At 48.9% G+C, this 15,474-nt stretch overlaps 1 protein-coding gene across 8 annotated transcripts in view; it reads left to right on the top strand.

Annotated features, from left to right (window-relative positions):
- The window catches only part of NDEL1 (nudE neurodevelopment protein 1 like 1), a 25,204-nt gene extending 9,730 nt beyond the window's left edge, over positions 1–15,474 (top strand). For 3 of the 8 annotated variants that reach the window (XM_072025722.1, XM_072025723.1, XM_072025724.1), the window contains exons 5-10: positions 790–926; positions 2,789–2,962; positions 3,817–3,908; positions 6,237–6,388; positions 8,176–8,307; positions 9,433–9,449. In XM_072025722.1, the coding sequence (XP_071881823.1) occupies positions 790–926; positions 2,789–2,962; positions 3,817–3,908; positions 6,237–6,388; positions 8,176–8,272 (652 nt within the window). In that variant the 3' untranslated portion in view covers positions 8,273–8,307; positions 9,433–9,449. The other 5 variants (XR_003501226.3, XM_027471557.3, XM_027471555.3 and 2 more) reach the window with 5 other exon arrangements.

The raw sequence follows: 15,474 nt of genomic DNA, 5'->3' as shown, positions 1-15,474 counted from the left end.
CTGAGCAGTACAAGAAGGCTCAGAGCAAGCTAGGCCAGTGCACTGGTTTTGATACTACCAGCTGGGTGACTTGTATTTGTGATCCTTGTAGCTCAAAGCCCCTTTGAAGTAAGAAGCTAGTGTTTTACATAGTCCCTTTTAAATTGAACAGGCCAAAGGAGTCTCCTGTTCCTTGCATAACAGCTTAATGACTGTGGGGAACAAATGTGGCCTGTGTAAGTGCACAAAATGAACAGGCTGCTGTTAGAAACGCCCAGTTTTGGAGTCGATCATGCTTCCGTTTTGCTGAATGGGAATTTTGCCATTGATTCAGTGGGACCAGGAATGAGCCTCCGGCTATCTGGCAAAAAGATCTAAGAGCTGAGGCTCTGTTTCCACAAGGCTCTTAACCTCATGACTAACTTTTGACACATATGAGTTGTCCCACTGAAATCATGGAACGAATATCCCAGTGCCCTGCTTTCTGGGCTGTTGCCTGTTCCTTCTGAGGTGATTCACTGATAAAATATATGGCTTTGCGGAATGGCTTGGGAAGAATGGAGCAAGGTGCGCTAGACTGGCTCTTTTCCAGCTCTTTGGTACATCTCAGAGAGCCAGATGCTATCGTGTTCTTTTCATCTCACTCCCTGGCTTCTCTGGAGTTTTAGTCCTTTCAGAGAAGCATTTCCATAGCTTTCAGATGACTAACTTGAATGTAGACCCTGCTAACATTTTTCCTCTATTATGTTTTTGAATACGCTTTCATGTTAGTTGAGCCAAAGAACCTAATATTCTGGATTTTGTTTCTAGGGCAACAATAGTTTCATTGGAGGACTTTGAACAAAGGCTGAACCAGGCCATCGAGAGAAATGCATTTTTAGAAAGTGAACTGGATGACAAGGAATCATTGCTAGTTTCTGTACAGCGATTAAAGGATGAAGCGAGAGGTATGGCTTTCTTGATTACTTCTGTGTCTTGGGACATTGTTGGCTTGCTAACAGACGTGTAGCAACCAAAGCTTGTGTTTATAGAAAGGCTCACGTAATGACACTCAAACTGGTATTGTAATGTAAGCATTGGGATTTGCTTACTAACAGTATTTTCTCTATTCTTTGTATGTTCACTGTAGCTAAGAGCAAAAAAAAAAACTCTTGATGTAGGGCTGAATTAATATCAGATTCATTCAGAATTTTTAACCAATGTGACCAGAAAAAAAACCTGTTTCGCAGATCTAACAGACTTGAGTACTGTGTTCCAAAAGATCCCACTGTCTGTTGTTTTGTGCCTTGTATAGGAAGGGAAAATACGGGAGATGACAGGAAAATGCATGATTAATGGCAAACAACTATCTTTAAAAATTCTGTCTACTGTGTACTTTCTAAATCTGTTGGAAATCACCTGGCATATTAAAGATATTCCAGTAAAGACTGTGGTTAGACCTGTAGGATCAGAGATGTTAAGATAGTCTTCTGGGTTATAATCAAGTTGGGAATTCCCTGCTGTGTTTCACATTGAGGACATGGGGGAAACTTTTTTATTTGTATTCTATTTTTTTAATGGTTGGGGGACACGACTTCTCTAATGGGACAATCTGCTCAAAAGCCTTCCATCGCAGTAGTTTAGTATTTTCAATGTTCATTCCAAAGTGAAACTCTGAAACAATTCCTCAATGAAAACAACAATCTGACTGTAAGGCCATACACTTGACAATAGGCTGGGATTTCTTTGGTGTTCTTTGTGAGCCTCTTTGGAGCAAGTTTGTGCTCCACAAATTGAAAGCCACTATTGAAAACAGTTTTATTTATAATAAATGTGAAAAGGGAGATTAAGAATTTTCTGAAGATATGTATGTATTGCAGTCTAGGGTTAGGGCAATAATACTGGAGAAGACAGCAAAACCTAGGGGATTATTTTCTAGAACACTGGGGGAATCATCAAATGAGACATCCTCTGTCTTGGATGAGTTCTTTGGAAACTTTTAGCATTTGTTGGAAAAGAAAAGTTGCATATTATTCCCATGTAAGCAAGCAGGAATGCTAGGCACTAAAAGAACAGATATGGTATCAAAGTCAAATATAAAATTTCTGATTGAACAGCCACAAATACTCTTCTAGGAATCCAAATCGGATTTCATCTCAGTTGTACTGTTTTCCTCAAAATCTTTCCTAAAAATTCAGGATAACTTAAAAGCCATATTGTACAACAGACTTGATCTTTGTGAGTCACTTCCAGCTCAGAGTATTCTGTGATTCTCTTTCTCTTTCGTTTGGACTACTGGCTTCTTCAGCCTGCTCTTTCATTTGCTGAGGAGTCAAGAAACACTGGATACAGCCCTTTGACTGTCTCTGGCTGGTGTACAGTCCTGTGAATTAACTGGAAAAATAACACAAGAAACACAAAACTGGGTCATTAATCTGTTTTCCCAGCTTCTATTTGAGCAGAAGCTGAATGCAGTTCAGCAGGCATTTGTAACCAGCTAAGTATTTCGAAGCACACTTCCCATGGAACCAAACTACAAGTGGGGAAGAATGCTGAGGTCAAGTCACCTGCTGTGCCCTCTGGGGCCACGCAGCTCTCTGGGCTGGGGGATCTCTGCTGCCTCTTTACATCCAGCTGTAATGGGAGGTGCTGGTATTGAGCTGTCTGATTTGAGATGGGGGTCTTTGCTGGAGAAATCCAGCAACAGTGAATTAGTGTTTGGTTGTTGCAAAGTATTCCCCCTTCCCCTCTCAAAAAACGATTATCATGTTAGAGAAATCTGTTGCTAATATAATGTGTTGTTTCTGTATTTTCCTTCTTCCAACTTCAGACTTGCGGCAAGAGCTCGCGGTACGGGAAAGGCAACAAGAAGTCACCCGAAAGTCTGCACCTAGTTCTCCGACTCTAGACTGTGAAAAGATGGATTCAGCTGTCCAGGCGTCTCTCTCCTTGCCAGCTACACCTGTTGGAAAAGGATCAGAAAATAGTTTTCCTTCCCCAAAAGGTAGAATTCCTAGAAGCTGTGCCTGGTTGTTTGAGATTATGCTCTGCTTGTCAAAAATAGTTTCAGACCAGGTCCTTGTTAGTAAACTTTAAGTAAACATGTGGTATATGATCCACATGTTTAAGTAAACATGGTACATGTGGATCCAACAGGCATTACATAAATGTAATTTAAAAATTGCGGTTTTAAATCATGGGCCAGCATCAGGCCTACTTACTGAGTATCATGAGCAAATGCTATGGAAAAGAAAGATTCAGAAGCTGAGCTACTGCTTTGGGGTGGTAGGGACTGTACTCTGCAGTAGGTGCCTGCAGTAGAGCACGTTTGGGGTTGCAGGGCAGTGCAGTGACTGATACTTCAGCTTAAGTGCAGGGTAGCAGTGGTGGGTAAATGGTGGGTAGTAATTGTGATAGTCTAGACTGCCTTTGTTACCGCAGTTGCGTTCAGGGGTGCTGTTTTCTCTGTGAGGCAGCAGGATGTTAGTCCAGTCCTCTTCCCATCTGGAAGGCTCTGGACAATCACAAGGATTATGACATTTATTTTCTAAATTAGAGCAGATTCCAAGGGAAGCTCTGGTTGGATTAGATAGATTGCAGGCAGAAGCCTTGCAGCTGCAGAGTGCATGAACTCTGCATGTAGGTCTAACGGAAAAGGAGGCAGTGAACAGGAATTAAGCTTTTATTCTTTCCATGGCTAGTGGTTATGCAGCCTGTGTTACCATGGAGTAACTGTATGAAGAGCCTGCAGTAGGATTTTGGATTTACCCTTTTATACTGAAGTTATTTTAAAAATTGAACTGTGGAGGAGGAGCAAGGCACATAGCAACTCACATAATCAAACATGTTTGTTTGCAGCTATTCCAAACGGATTTGGTACCAGCCCTCTTACTCCTTCAGCTAGAATATCTGCACTCAACATTGTGGGAGATCTCTTACGGAAAGTGGGGGTGAGTGCTCTGTACTGAAGTATCTCTAGCTCTGTGCTGATATCACTGAGCTCTCATCCTTGTAAACAAATTAAAGATGGCTGTGGCCCATGTTGAGTTCATGCTGTAGTTTCCATCGTCTCTCTTCCAAATCATCCACATTTAGTGTTTAGTATGTAATAATAAATATTTTTTAAGTATCTTGATTTGTAGAGCAGGTTTGCTGAAGTTCTGATGCCAGATTTATTGATGAAATTTTTACTTGGAGTAAAAAGAACCTTCAATGTTTTGGTACATTGGGCTAGACATCATCAGGCACTTGTGCATATTTCAAATGGGTCCTGCAGCTTTCTCTGTAATGAGACCAGGGCTCAGAACTGAACCTCAGACTTGGGGTGTCCACTGCATAGTTGTTTTATGTCACAGCAGGTGAGCTGAAATCAGACTGTCACTGTTTCTTCTTGTGCCTGAGGAGATCTGCAAGTGTTGCTGAAAAATGAAATAAATTTTAGAAAAGAGCCCTTCGGGTAAGAAAGGGAAAAAATAAATCAGGAGAAAGCCAAATGTTCCCCTGTGTAGTTAAACGGGAAGTGAAATGTGTGAGCCTTTAAAGGGATTACAACTCTAAGCAGGGAAGAAGTGGTTTAAACATCTGTTACGGTGTTGCTTAGGATGCCAGGCTTTCCAGTTGAATGAAGACGTGACTTTTGGGTTATGAGAAGCTTGTTTTAAGTGCCACAGTGGTTAGTGTTTCGAGTGGAAGCATGGGTAGCCTCGGTGCCTAGCCTCCAGGGCTGGCTTTCCCCTCTCCCCTCTGGTTAATGAGGAAGACAGAAATAGCTGCAGTCAAGATAGTTGTTCTAGCAAAGTTTCAGCTAAAAATGACATCTTTGCTTACATTTGGAGCTGGTGAGCTCAAAGTTGGTTTGAAAGGGCAACAGGACGACTCAGGGTTATGGAGTGGCATGTTTAAAATGGGATCATTGTGAGTAAGAGTCTGCAGGGGATTTAGGGAGCTTAATCACAATCCTGTGTGATTACTCTGCAAGGACAGGAAATGCCAAATAAGCATGCTTCTTTCCCAGCCTACTCTTAAACACACGCTCTGCCAGTGATGCAGAATTCCAGCTCATGCATTCGTTTAGTAATAATTATAGGATGTTCAGGATTTCTTTGGGCTGGCTACATGCAGGATACCTTGTCCCATGCCTCAGACTCCCTTTCTCTCCAAGAAGTTCCCTTCAGCTTTCTTGTTTGCTTGTGAGACAGCAAATTACTTGATGCAGATCACACTGGATATTTCCAGTAGAAAGACCAAGAGATAGATAGGTATCTTTATATATAGTCACTAAGGAAGATTAAAGGGGTTTCTAGAAGAAGATGTAAGTATTCCCTTTCTCTTAGTACGTCAGTAAGTTATTAACTGAGTACTTTACTGAATGGAATCTGGCACAGCCCCATATACTACGGAGTTGAAATTTTGTCTCCATGTGCCTGTGAGTGTGGGAATTCATACACATGCAGGGTGGAAATAGCAAATAATTGCAAGGATTTTCTGCTGAACCAGACAGTCTTACCAAGTTAAACCTCGGTTTGTGATAAATGACAGAAAGGGCAGGTGATGTACTGAAGTGGAGGAGAGAATCAGGATTTGGGTCTCCTTCCTGCCAGGAGTCAGTGGATGAGGCAGGTCTGTTAAGGTCTGTTACCTTGCATAGGGGGAAAAAGATCTTGCCAGGCTAGCTTGGAAGTAGTAGAGATGAGGTAGAAACCCTGAGGATGGGCTTAGCTGCCTTTGTTTCTGCTGCTGTCTCATGCTGTGTCAGTAGCACCTCTTCTGCTGAAGATTATCAGGGAGGATTAAGAAACTAGCCATGTTTTTCAGACAATGATTAAGAAAGAAATGCCAGAAGACATTGTCCTGGGAAAAATTCCAGTTTTCCAAACGTACGGTCACTCCCAAAACTTGATGATTCTGCTTTTGGTTCTCTCTGAGTCCTCTGGTTAGTTTACGCCAGCCTCACTCAAGTTCTTAAAGCAAGAGGTTTCAGTAACTTCTGCCAAGTTACCTTTTTACATTTGGTACCTAAATGGGAGTTGATATGTTACAAAATCCTAGCCCTGATGGAAGCAAAATATGCCTGGCAGTCAGCATCAGCATCTCATTGTGTGGGTTTCAATTCTGGACAGATGACAGAAAATGACAGCTTTGTTCCCATTTAGTTCAGTTTTTGCCAAAGATGGTTACGTTGGGGTGATCACACAGATCACGGTGATCTGTGGTCATGTCAAAGCCTGAACTTGAGCAGCAAAACATTTTTCTTAATCTTACTTTTTCTCCTTTCACAGGCCTTAGAATCCAAATTAGCTGCTTGCAGAAATTTTGCAAAGGACCAGGCATCACGGAAATCCTATATTTCAGGGAATGTTAACAGCAGCATGATAAACAGCAATGGTGCAAAGTACCCTCATCCAGGACATACTTCCTTCTTCGACAAAGGGTAAGTCGGGGTTTATTTTTACACTAAAGGAGGGGGGAGTGTGTTTCAGGATGCTGTGTGAAGCAGGAGGGTTTTTTGGGCTTGTTTTTAGCCCACCGCAGCTTTCATCCAATAAGACAAATAATTTGTGGAGCCAAATTCTCAAGGGGCCAGAGAAGCAAGGATAATGTAGACTTAGGTAAGGCAAAGAGAAAAGCAAGTGTGTGACCTCTCAGCTGGTAGGATGTCAGCACCAGTTCTGCCCCTCTGCTGCCTCATCTCTCAGCTGGTGGGGACACCACGGCCTTCAGAAGGATCTCAAGGAAATAGTGGTGGAGTTGCCATAGCTACTGGTGCGTGGGGAGTGCCTTAACCACAACTCTGGAGATTCCCTCAGTAGGAACAGCTTAGTGTGGGCAGCACAGGCTCACTTGGAGGGTGGGGCCCTCTTTTTACTTCCCCCTCTATTAGTGGAAAAGAAAATGTCACTGATTGTGTAATTCTGGCTGATGGAAGGGGCAGCTGTACTCCTCCCGGCTGTGTTGCGCATCAGCCAGGAGGCCAGAAACTGCTTTCACAGGAAAAACCACTCTCACATGACTTCCCTTCGTATGGGGAAGTGGTTCAGCAGGAGGACGTTCCCCGTCCCTGTGGTTGGGTGAGCAGCACTGCAGGGCAGGACGTGCAGCCGAGCGCTCCTCCGGTGCTACTCGGTGCTACTGAAACCTGTGCTGGGTGTCACCGGGCTAAACACCCTCCATGCTCCCTCCGTGGTGCTAGTCTTCCTTGTTAAACCCTAAGCCAGTGCAATTTTAATGCTGATTTTCAGCACGCTCTCAATCTAGAATTTATTTTAGAGCATTAAATGAGCTGTTAGCAACCTAAAGAGTGCCATATAGAGAACAGTCAAGCTGGGCTTCTGCAATCCTTCTCCTGTGAGCTGAATCATGTTGCTATGTGGGTAGCAGGGCAAGCTGCTGCTTAGAAACTGGCATACAGAGTTCTTAGAGCAACCGTTTTTTGTTGCTTTTGGAAAGGAAGTGTTCAGATACTTAACAAGGTCGTTGTCATTTGCAAATTGGACAGACTTCAGGGTTGTCTGCATACTGGGAGGCTGACCGGGGTCCACGCATCCCCCACAGCAGTGCTCACACTTTCAATGCAGGCTTCATTTCGTGTGCAAGCTGTCAGGATAGTGCTAGGGGGAGATTAGAGCTGTTCTTAGCAGGCAGCATGGCTATATTGAGTTGTGGTGTGACAAATAAGCTGATTGCTGCTTGGGGGGGGTCACTTTTAATTATCCAGATTGTCATCACAGTTGTTACCTGGGCTGGCTGCCTGCAGCTCAGAGCAGGCTGGAGCTGAAAAAGGCTTAGGAAGGCAGCCTATTGGTAGAGCACTTCTACAGCACACTTGGAGGATGTTAGCAGGCTAGAAAAGTGCATGGAAATGACTGTGCACGCCTGCGAGTTGTGAGACCCTTGCTGGGCTCTATCCTCTCTCTCTCCTCCTCTCGTATGTGCTGCTGGGGTCAGGGGCTTGCCCCTTCCCCTCGCTTTGCCTTCCTGCCTCTCTCGTGGTCTGGGGGTGATGCGGTGTCTGTGCTGCATGCACACTGCACTGTTCCCATGTAAAGCCTGAATAATTCTGCACCAGTACCTGGGCAGAGCCCTCAGCGCGGTGAGCTCGGCCCCACCGTGCCTGCCTGCTGGCGGTGCCCGGTCCCCTGCACGTCACGGCGGCTGGGCACGAGGGGCTGAGCTGAGGAGTGCTCTTTCTTCTCCCCTCTTCTCCTCCTTTCTCTCCAGCCCCTGTACTCTCCTCCCTGCCCCAAATTGTCGCTGGAGCCTGAATCAGCCACGTGTGCTCGTAGACCCGGTCCAATCTGCAGCTGCTGCCTTATGAACAGCCAGTTGCTGGGTGGTGGGATTGTGACAGAGGTAATTCAGTCACGTCATTACACTTCCATTTACTTTCCCATTTTGTTGGTTAAGATGTTCGATGAACCTCCATCTCTCCTCAGACACCTGCTCTCTGCTTGCTGAGTAGAGCTGAGCAGGAAGCTCAACGTGCAGGAGATGGTGTGGTGGGAGCAGGGATAGGAGCAGTTACCTCAGCGTCACTTTGGGGGATGTTTGGAGAATAGCTGGGCTTGCAAGTGAGCTTTGCTGGAGAACTGGAGGAGGCAGGACTTACCTACTGCTTTTCTTCTTTTTCTGTGCTCTACCAAGTGTAGCATAAGATAGTTTCCTTCAGAGTCATTCCTTTAGGAACATGATCTTTCTGCACAGGCACCAGGACCCAGCAGAACAGCACCTGAGAACATTCTCCAATAGGTGCTTGCTTCTTGTAATTGTAATCATTGTGATTGTTCTTAATTGTTACGAACTTCGATCCAGTTGGGGAATTAAATGGTTCTGACCTTGATGGGTTCTGCAGAGGCCTGGCACTAGAACAGCTGAGCTGGGACAGCAGCGAGCCAAGACAGGGTGTTTATTCCTTGGGGCATGAACTGCTTGTTGGCCTCTACCCTGCTCCTCCGGCACGTCAGAGTCATTGCAGTTGGTGTTTATTCTTAGCCCAGTAGATTCACAGAAATACCCTATTTAAAAAAAAAAAAAAAAGCAAGCTAAAGTTTAAATGTGAAAAGCGCCTCTGCTTGATGTCCCCAGCCCTGATTGTAATACATCAGAAAGGAACTGGGTCTTCTTGCTGTTCCCTAGTCTTTCTTAAAAAAATAAATCCCAGGAAAAGAGGGAACCTTCTTAAATGTGGGTACACCAGGTGCAGCTGAGTAAATCCACGTCCTGTAAGGTGCTCTGCAGTGCTCCAAGCTTTTATTTGGGTCATGCACTTAAGCACTGGAGCGTGGTGGGGGTGCTGGTGGTCACTGAAGAGGGATCCCCCCCCTGCCCGTGCAGAGCAGCGTCCTTACGCAGGGATCACAGCAGAGAGCAGGCGAGGGTTGGTTCAGCACCCCTGCTTTTCCCCGCTGCTTGCATCCAGGGTTATGCCCAAGAATGTCTGTATTGTGTGCATAAACTGTTTCAATTTTTCTCCACTAGGCGTGAAAAGGTCATATTCCCCACCTTGGTCATGGGTAAATGAATTCATTTACATGATAAGCTGCATGCGTTTTAACTCTGGTGCTTGGAGGTGCAGCGTTGGTGGTTGTGCTAACTGCATGACGTAGTTCTAGCGTTATGAACTAATAGGCAATGAGCAAAGCCTGAGGCTGTAATCTCTGTTTCTCCTTACTTTAGATAAACTTCTCTGGTGCTGTGACCAGTTGCAACTATAAGACTGAGTGCTGCTTGCTTTCTTGGTTTAATATTTCTTCAATACCTGCATGCTTCTGACTGAACCAGACACGTCAGAGAGATGGGACAAAGCATCGCTGCTAACTTTAGTGAATTTTGAAATACTGGTGAAATCTTCATTTTGAAACTTTGTGAATTTTGCCCTTTGGTCATGTTCTTCCTTCAGCACTGCGTTGGACATTGGCTGGCTGCTGCTCAGCTGCCGTAGCTGTGGTCATGGCAAAGCAGGCAGGCACCGAGATGCTGCACAGGGCGCTGCGAAGCAGGGGGAGGGCAGGAGCAGGGCTGTGAGCCCCTTGCCCTGCCGGCAGCGGGAGCAGGGCCACAGGGCACTGGTGTAAAGCACCGATCTGCCTGGGAACCTCCTCCTCGTGCTTGCTTGATAAGCTGGGCTCCAAGTGTGCTTTGACCACATCGGTGTATTCCCCGGGCTGGGTTGTTCAGCTACGAGACAGTCTGCTGGTGAGGTTCTGTGTGATACTTACGGGTTGAGGGACTCTGAGACGTTGTGCTAAATACATCTTGAAATACAGATCAGTGAGTAAAAGTCTGTCTTGAGTAATCACAGGACAGAGAGCAGGTGGAAGCACCAGAGCCTGACCTGAGGAGCCCTGAGCAGGAGCACCGGGCAGGCACTGCAGGGAGTTGGGTCGGGTCTGAGCGATTGGGGAAAGTGCTGGCAGCAGGAAGCGAGCGAACTGGCTGGGATTTATCACCCAGGGCAGGTCCCTGGGCTGCCTGGCAGCACCAGCTCTGTGTGCGGTCACCCCATGTGTGTGCCAGCCTGGATGGAGTGGCGAGCGTGGAGCGATGTGCGTGTTCCTCCCGGCTCTGGGTGTGCCATGGTGGAGGGTTTTGCCTCAGAGACTGAGTACAAGACCTCCCTTCCCAGGTTGTTCTCGTTGGTCAGTAGTCATCCGCCACACTACAGTTTTCTTTAAGAATTGCTCTGCTTAACTTATTTTCCTTTGTTTCTAACTGCAGTAATGCTAACTTATTTCTTTTGTGCATTTTTGTTAACAACAGAAGTCCATGGCTGGTAAAACATCTATAAACTGAGCCATAATGCCAGCTTTCAGCATCCCCTCGTTTGCTGATACTGTTCGGAGCCTTTTCCTGTGCCCCACTTACTGAACTGGCTTTCTGCAATTCAAAGCTGCTGCTTGATCTTTGTTTCTGCACCGAGAGCAAGTCTGGGCGAGCAGTACAGAAGGAACAGTGCGGGTTCACTGGGAGCTCATCCTGGGAGAAGCTGCTGCCGCGAACGAGCGCTCTGCTCTGTCTTGATATTCTTTTAATTAGCAAATCATGGGGAAACCTCACAAAGCTTCTAAACAAGGTTTTAATCTTCTCCATCAGAGAGCCTGCTTGTCTCCCTTGTGCATCGTAGTGCTGTGAGCACTTTCCGTCTTGCGCAGTGCTGGCACCTCTTCGTGTGACCAATGCTCACCATGCTCACCACTTCTCATGGCACTGCCGCCAGCAAATCCACATCACACCTGCCTGAAACAGCAAAACAGCTTCTCTGTAAAGATAGGTTATAGGGCGCTGGTCCCTCTGGAGCAATCGATATGCTCCACTGGTGGTGTCACTTTGGAGAGTGAGGTCAGGACACAGAAGGGAGTCCCTGGCCTCTCCCCAGTGCATCAGGCAGCGGGGCGCTCCGTGAGGGCAGGAGCTGCAGGCAGCACCTGGGCGGGCTGGGGGTGCCCACAGGCCTCTGCCCCAGCACGGGGGATGCTGCACAGCACTGGGGCTGCAGCCTTCATCCCCTTGCTGCCCCCGGCTCTGAGATGGGGACTGGGGATCGTTCTCCCTTTTGTCTGAGGCTTCAGGGGATTATTTGTAATGCCGGTGATTTAGGTTGGGTCCCATCACAGCTGTGTGGTGTCTGTGCAGAGTGCCCGATGGCTTCGTGGCTTCTGGCCTTGTCTGTGTACCTCTGGGAGACTGAAAAAGGCCCACGCTGCCAAATGAGCCTCAGAGCAGGAGCTGGGGAGGGCTAGACGTGCGTGGCATCCTTCAGAGGTGAAGCTGCCTGCACGGACAGGTCTGTTGGGTGGGGGTGGCTGCAGCTGAGTCTTCCCCACGGGGTGAAATCCTGTTTGGGATCAGCCAGTGCCCCAAAAGTAGCAATACCAGAAGTGGATGCTGCTTGGCATGGCCGGTCCCTGGTGTAGTGCCATGCACAAATGCCAGGTGTTGGGATTTAATTCAAATGCATCCCTCAGGCAGTGTGGGGCAGCTGCAGGCAGTGAGTGCAGCTGGGGCCCTGTGGGGATGCAGCCCCCGCTGTGTGCGCTGCCCTCGGCTTCATGCCATGGTGTGGCTGATGGCTGCTTGTGAGGACACGGCCGTCACTTCTGTCCCACCTCAGCCCAGGCAGGGCACACAGCACATGGAGCAAGGGCACAGCAGGACAGGGTCTGTGTGTCATGAGAAAGGCTCTGGGTTTTGCCCAGGGAACCATGACGAACCTGCAGAGCTTTGGTTTGTGACTTGCCAGACATGACCCCTCCATGCTGCTGCTATTCAACGTCAGTTTTCTGTTCAAAAGGAAGCAAACGGCCACGTTTTAATCCTATTTGTTTTTTGTTTCTCCCCTGTCTAGTTGGCAGAGCAGCTTTCTAGCTGATAAGTAATTTGCAGAGTCATGTCGGGAGGAGGTTGGCTTCCTGCCCCTTCACTCAAATCAGTTAGCAAAATGCATCTGCCCCTAAGCCTCCTCCAGCAGTGTTTTGCTGCAGGCGCTCCTGGAGGCATTTGTCTCTGAAATGTATCAAAGTAATGCTTGAAGTTTCAAGCTTAGTGGGGAGGAGATGGAAAAGGTGTTTTCTCCCTGCTTTAGCACTGGTGTGGGAAGCAGCACAGCCCCAGGTTACCTTGGGAATCTGACCTTGCTCACGAGAGTGCAGTTGAGCTCTTCATCCATCAACCCTTCCAGAAGGGTTTTGTAATTGTCCAACACAACGGCAGCTGCTTCTGGGTTTGTTGGCAGGGTCTGTACATCCCAGACCTGGGAGGTGTAGGGTCAGCGGTGAGTGTGAGCAGCACGGGACCAGCGCTGTGTGGAACCCACAGCCATCTGTCCTGGGGCCAGTCGTGAGCCTGTCCCAGCCCTGGGGCTCTGCTCATGCGAACTGCTGGCAGGGCACCAGGCTGCGCTCCTCTGAGCACTGCCCTGGGTGCAGCCCGAGGCCTCAGAGCAGGTAGCTCCCGGGTCAGCTGCTTCTGCCTCCTCCCAGAGCCTTTCAGCTTCCTTTTGTTCCCACTTGGGGCTGGCAGCACAGAGGGGTGAGGTGCTCGCTCCAGGGCAGCCAGGGGTGGGTGAGCTGTCCTGGCAGAGGGAGGGAAAGAACTGAACTGCTCCTTGGCCGTGAGGCTGTGGTGATGGTGGAGCTCTGGGTGCTGTGAGTTGAGCCTAATTAGAGAAGATGTCAGTGTCGGCCACGTAGGGAGTAAGAAGCTGTCGAGTAAGAAGCTGTCGTAGCCAGGTGCTCCTCTCCCAGCCCGCAGGGAGCAGGCTCTGTGTGCTTTAGGCTCTGTGTGCTTTACCTCCCACAGCAGCTCTGGGAGAGGGGAGCCCGGGGCTCCTGGGGATTTGGGGGTTTGCAGGGGAGCCCCGGCTGCCCCCCAGCCTCTGCCATGCTGCAGCGTCTGCAGCCGGCCCACACAGAGCCCTTCACCCCTGTGCGGCTGCTCTGTAGCTGCGTGTGGACACCTGTATGTGTGTATCTGTATGTACCTGCTTCCCTGTCTGCTTTACAAGAGCCTGCGTAGAGCCAGCTGTGATGGACCCGGGGGCTTGGCTGGAGCTGGCCCTGCAGCTGCCCCTGGCTGTGCCCCTCTGTGCCTGGCAGTGGCTGCAGCTGGCAGCCCCCCGGGGAAGGGGAGCTGTGGGGGGACCAGGCCCGCAGTGCAGGCGTACCCCTGAGGCTGAGGCCCCCCAGCTCCCCCTGCCCTGTCCCCGTTGTGTCTCGGGGAGGGTGCTGTGAGGGGGCTGAGGAGGAAGGCGATGGGTCTGTCTTCCAGTTCCTGGTGGTGGGTGGGGTGAACGGGACTAGCTCCTGGGGTTGCTTGTCACTCACCTGCCTGTCTCTTGTTTCTTCTCAGGGCAGTAAACGGCTTTGATCAAGGTTCCCCTGGACTGGGAGCCTCCAGACCTTCATCAGCACCTGGAATGCTCCCCCTGAGCGTATGAGTCAGCGCGAGGTTGTGTTTGGACTTGCGGATGCTTTTCTCAGCCCACCAAGAGAAGAACTGCTTCAGTTTCCTCCCCATTCCCGCCCTGCTGGAACACGACCTGCCCTGTGATGTGCAGCAGTCCCTGCCTGGCTGCTGCTGGAGGAAGCCCTGTGCTCACAGCCCCTCGCATCTTGTTAATAGTTAACTTCCTCCTGTTGCTGTAGTGGACATGTTCTGACTTGGCCCCACGCCGCGTCGCGCAAGCTGAGCCACGTAGTGCTCTGTTTCAGGGGCTGCAAAACCTCGGCCAGGTGCTCCTTGACCTGCCACTTTCTCTCTTCTCTAAGTTAGGTTTGGCGTGACAGAAACATTTGCTGCTTTTCTTAAAGGCCACCCGTCTCCCTGCCTGCCCCCTCCATGATCCTGCCAGTTACCCACGCAGCTGCTCTCCTCCCCAGCAGGCTCCAACCTCTCAAACGAGATGTGGGGTAAGGTGAGGGAGGTGACAAAACATCTGCATCTGGGGATCAGGTCTGGGTCTGTAACTGAGTTACTGCAGCTTAATAAACTATGGCTGTGCAGGGTGCAGCTGCTGTGTGTCTGCCTCTAGCCAAGCCCCAATGTGGGCAGGGGAGGACGAGTGCAGCCCCAGCCCTGCCTGTGCAGCCCCAGCAGTGGGGGGCTGGGGCTGGGCTGTGGGGGGAGCAAGGAGAGGGGTGGCAGCAGCCCTGTGGCTGCCTGGCCCAGGCCCAGCCCTGAGCCCCATCGGGCAGCGGGGCAGCACCGAGTGGCTGCTGCCAGGAGCTGGGGTCTGTGGGGTGCCTGCGCCCCAATGCCCCCAGTCCTGGGAAGCCGCCCCCTGCATCAAGCCTTCCCTGCCTCCACACAGGGACACTCAGCTCCTTAGGAAGCCGCTAAGCCCATGGGCTGCCCTGCCCATGACATGCCCCCTCCCAGGACCCCATAACCATCAAAACCATGTTCAGATCTGTGTAATATATGACTGGATTTTACAGTGTCACTTGCAGGCTTCTGTGACAGTTTTGGGCGACTGTGTACCTTGTGGGTCTTTCAAGCAATGTATTTGTGCGAGTTCTCTGTCTATGTGCCTCAGAGTTGGTGGATTTCAAAAATGAACCAGCAAGCCCAGCTGGGGTTTGATCAGTAGGTTAAAAAGATCTTCCCAGTTTGGTCCATCACATTCCGTTGGCTCTGCAGCTCTAAGTTCGTTTATTTACAAGCGCTGAGAAAAAAAACATTGCCCCCAGCAAAAGGGCGGTGGGAACATCACTTGTTGCTGTTAGGGCTTGTATGATCCTCCTTTCCTGTGCATCCTCTGCTGCATTTGACTGTTTACATTTGTTTTATTGTACATAGGTTTGTAAACATAATATCTTTGCCTAAGATCTTTGTACATAACTTGGGCTTTGTAGCTTTATTTATTCAAAATCTATATGGCATGTTTCAATAGGACAGTGTACCATACCACCGAGGTGACACGGATAGTGATGCAGTTTAAAAACAGCAACGTGACAAAGCTGAGCAAGTAATCTTCCAGAAATAAAGTTCTTTTAATGTGGAATCTGTGGATTTTGCAGAAAA

The sequence above is a fragment of the Anas platyrhynchos genome, chromosome 19 (genome assembly GCF_047663525.1).
Source record: "Anas platyrhynchos isolate ZD024472 breed Pekin duck chromosome 19, IASCAAS_PekinDuck_T2T, whole genome shotgun sequence".
In the NCBI taxonomy this organism is placed as follows: domain Eukaryota; kingdom Metazoa; phylum Chordata; class Aves; order Anseriformes; family Anatidae; genus Anas; species Anas platyrhynchos.
Note: the sequence above shows the minus strand (reverse complement) of the source record. Positions and strands in the feature narration are given on the sequence as shown.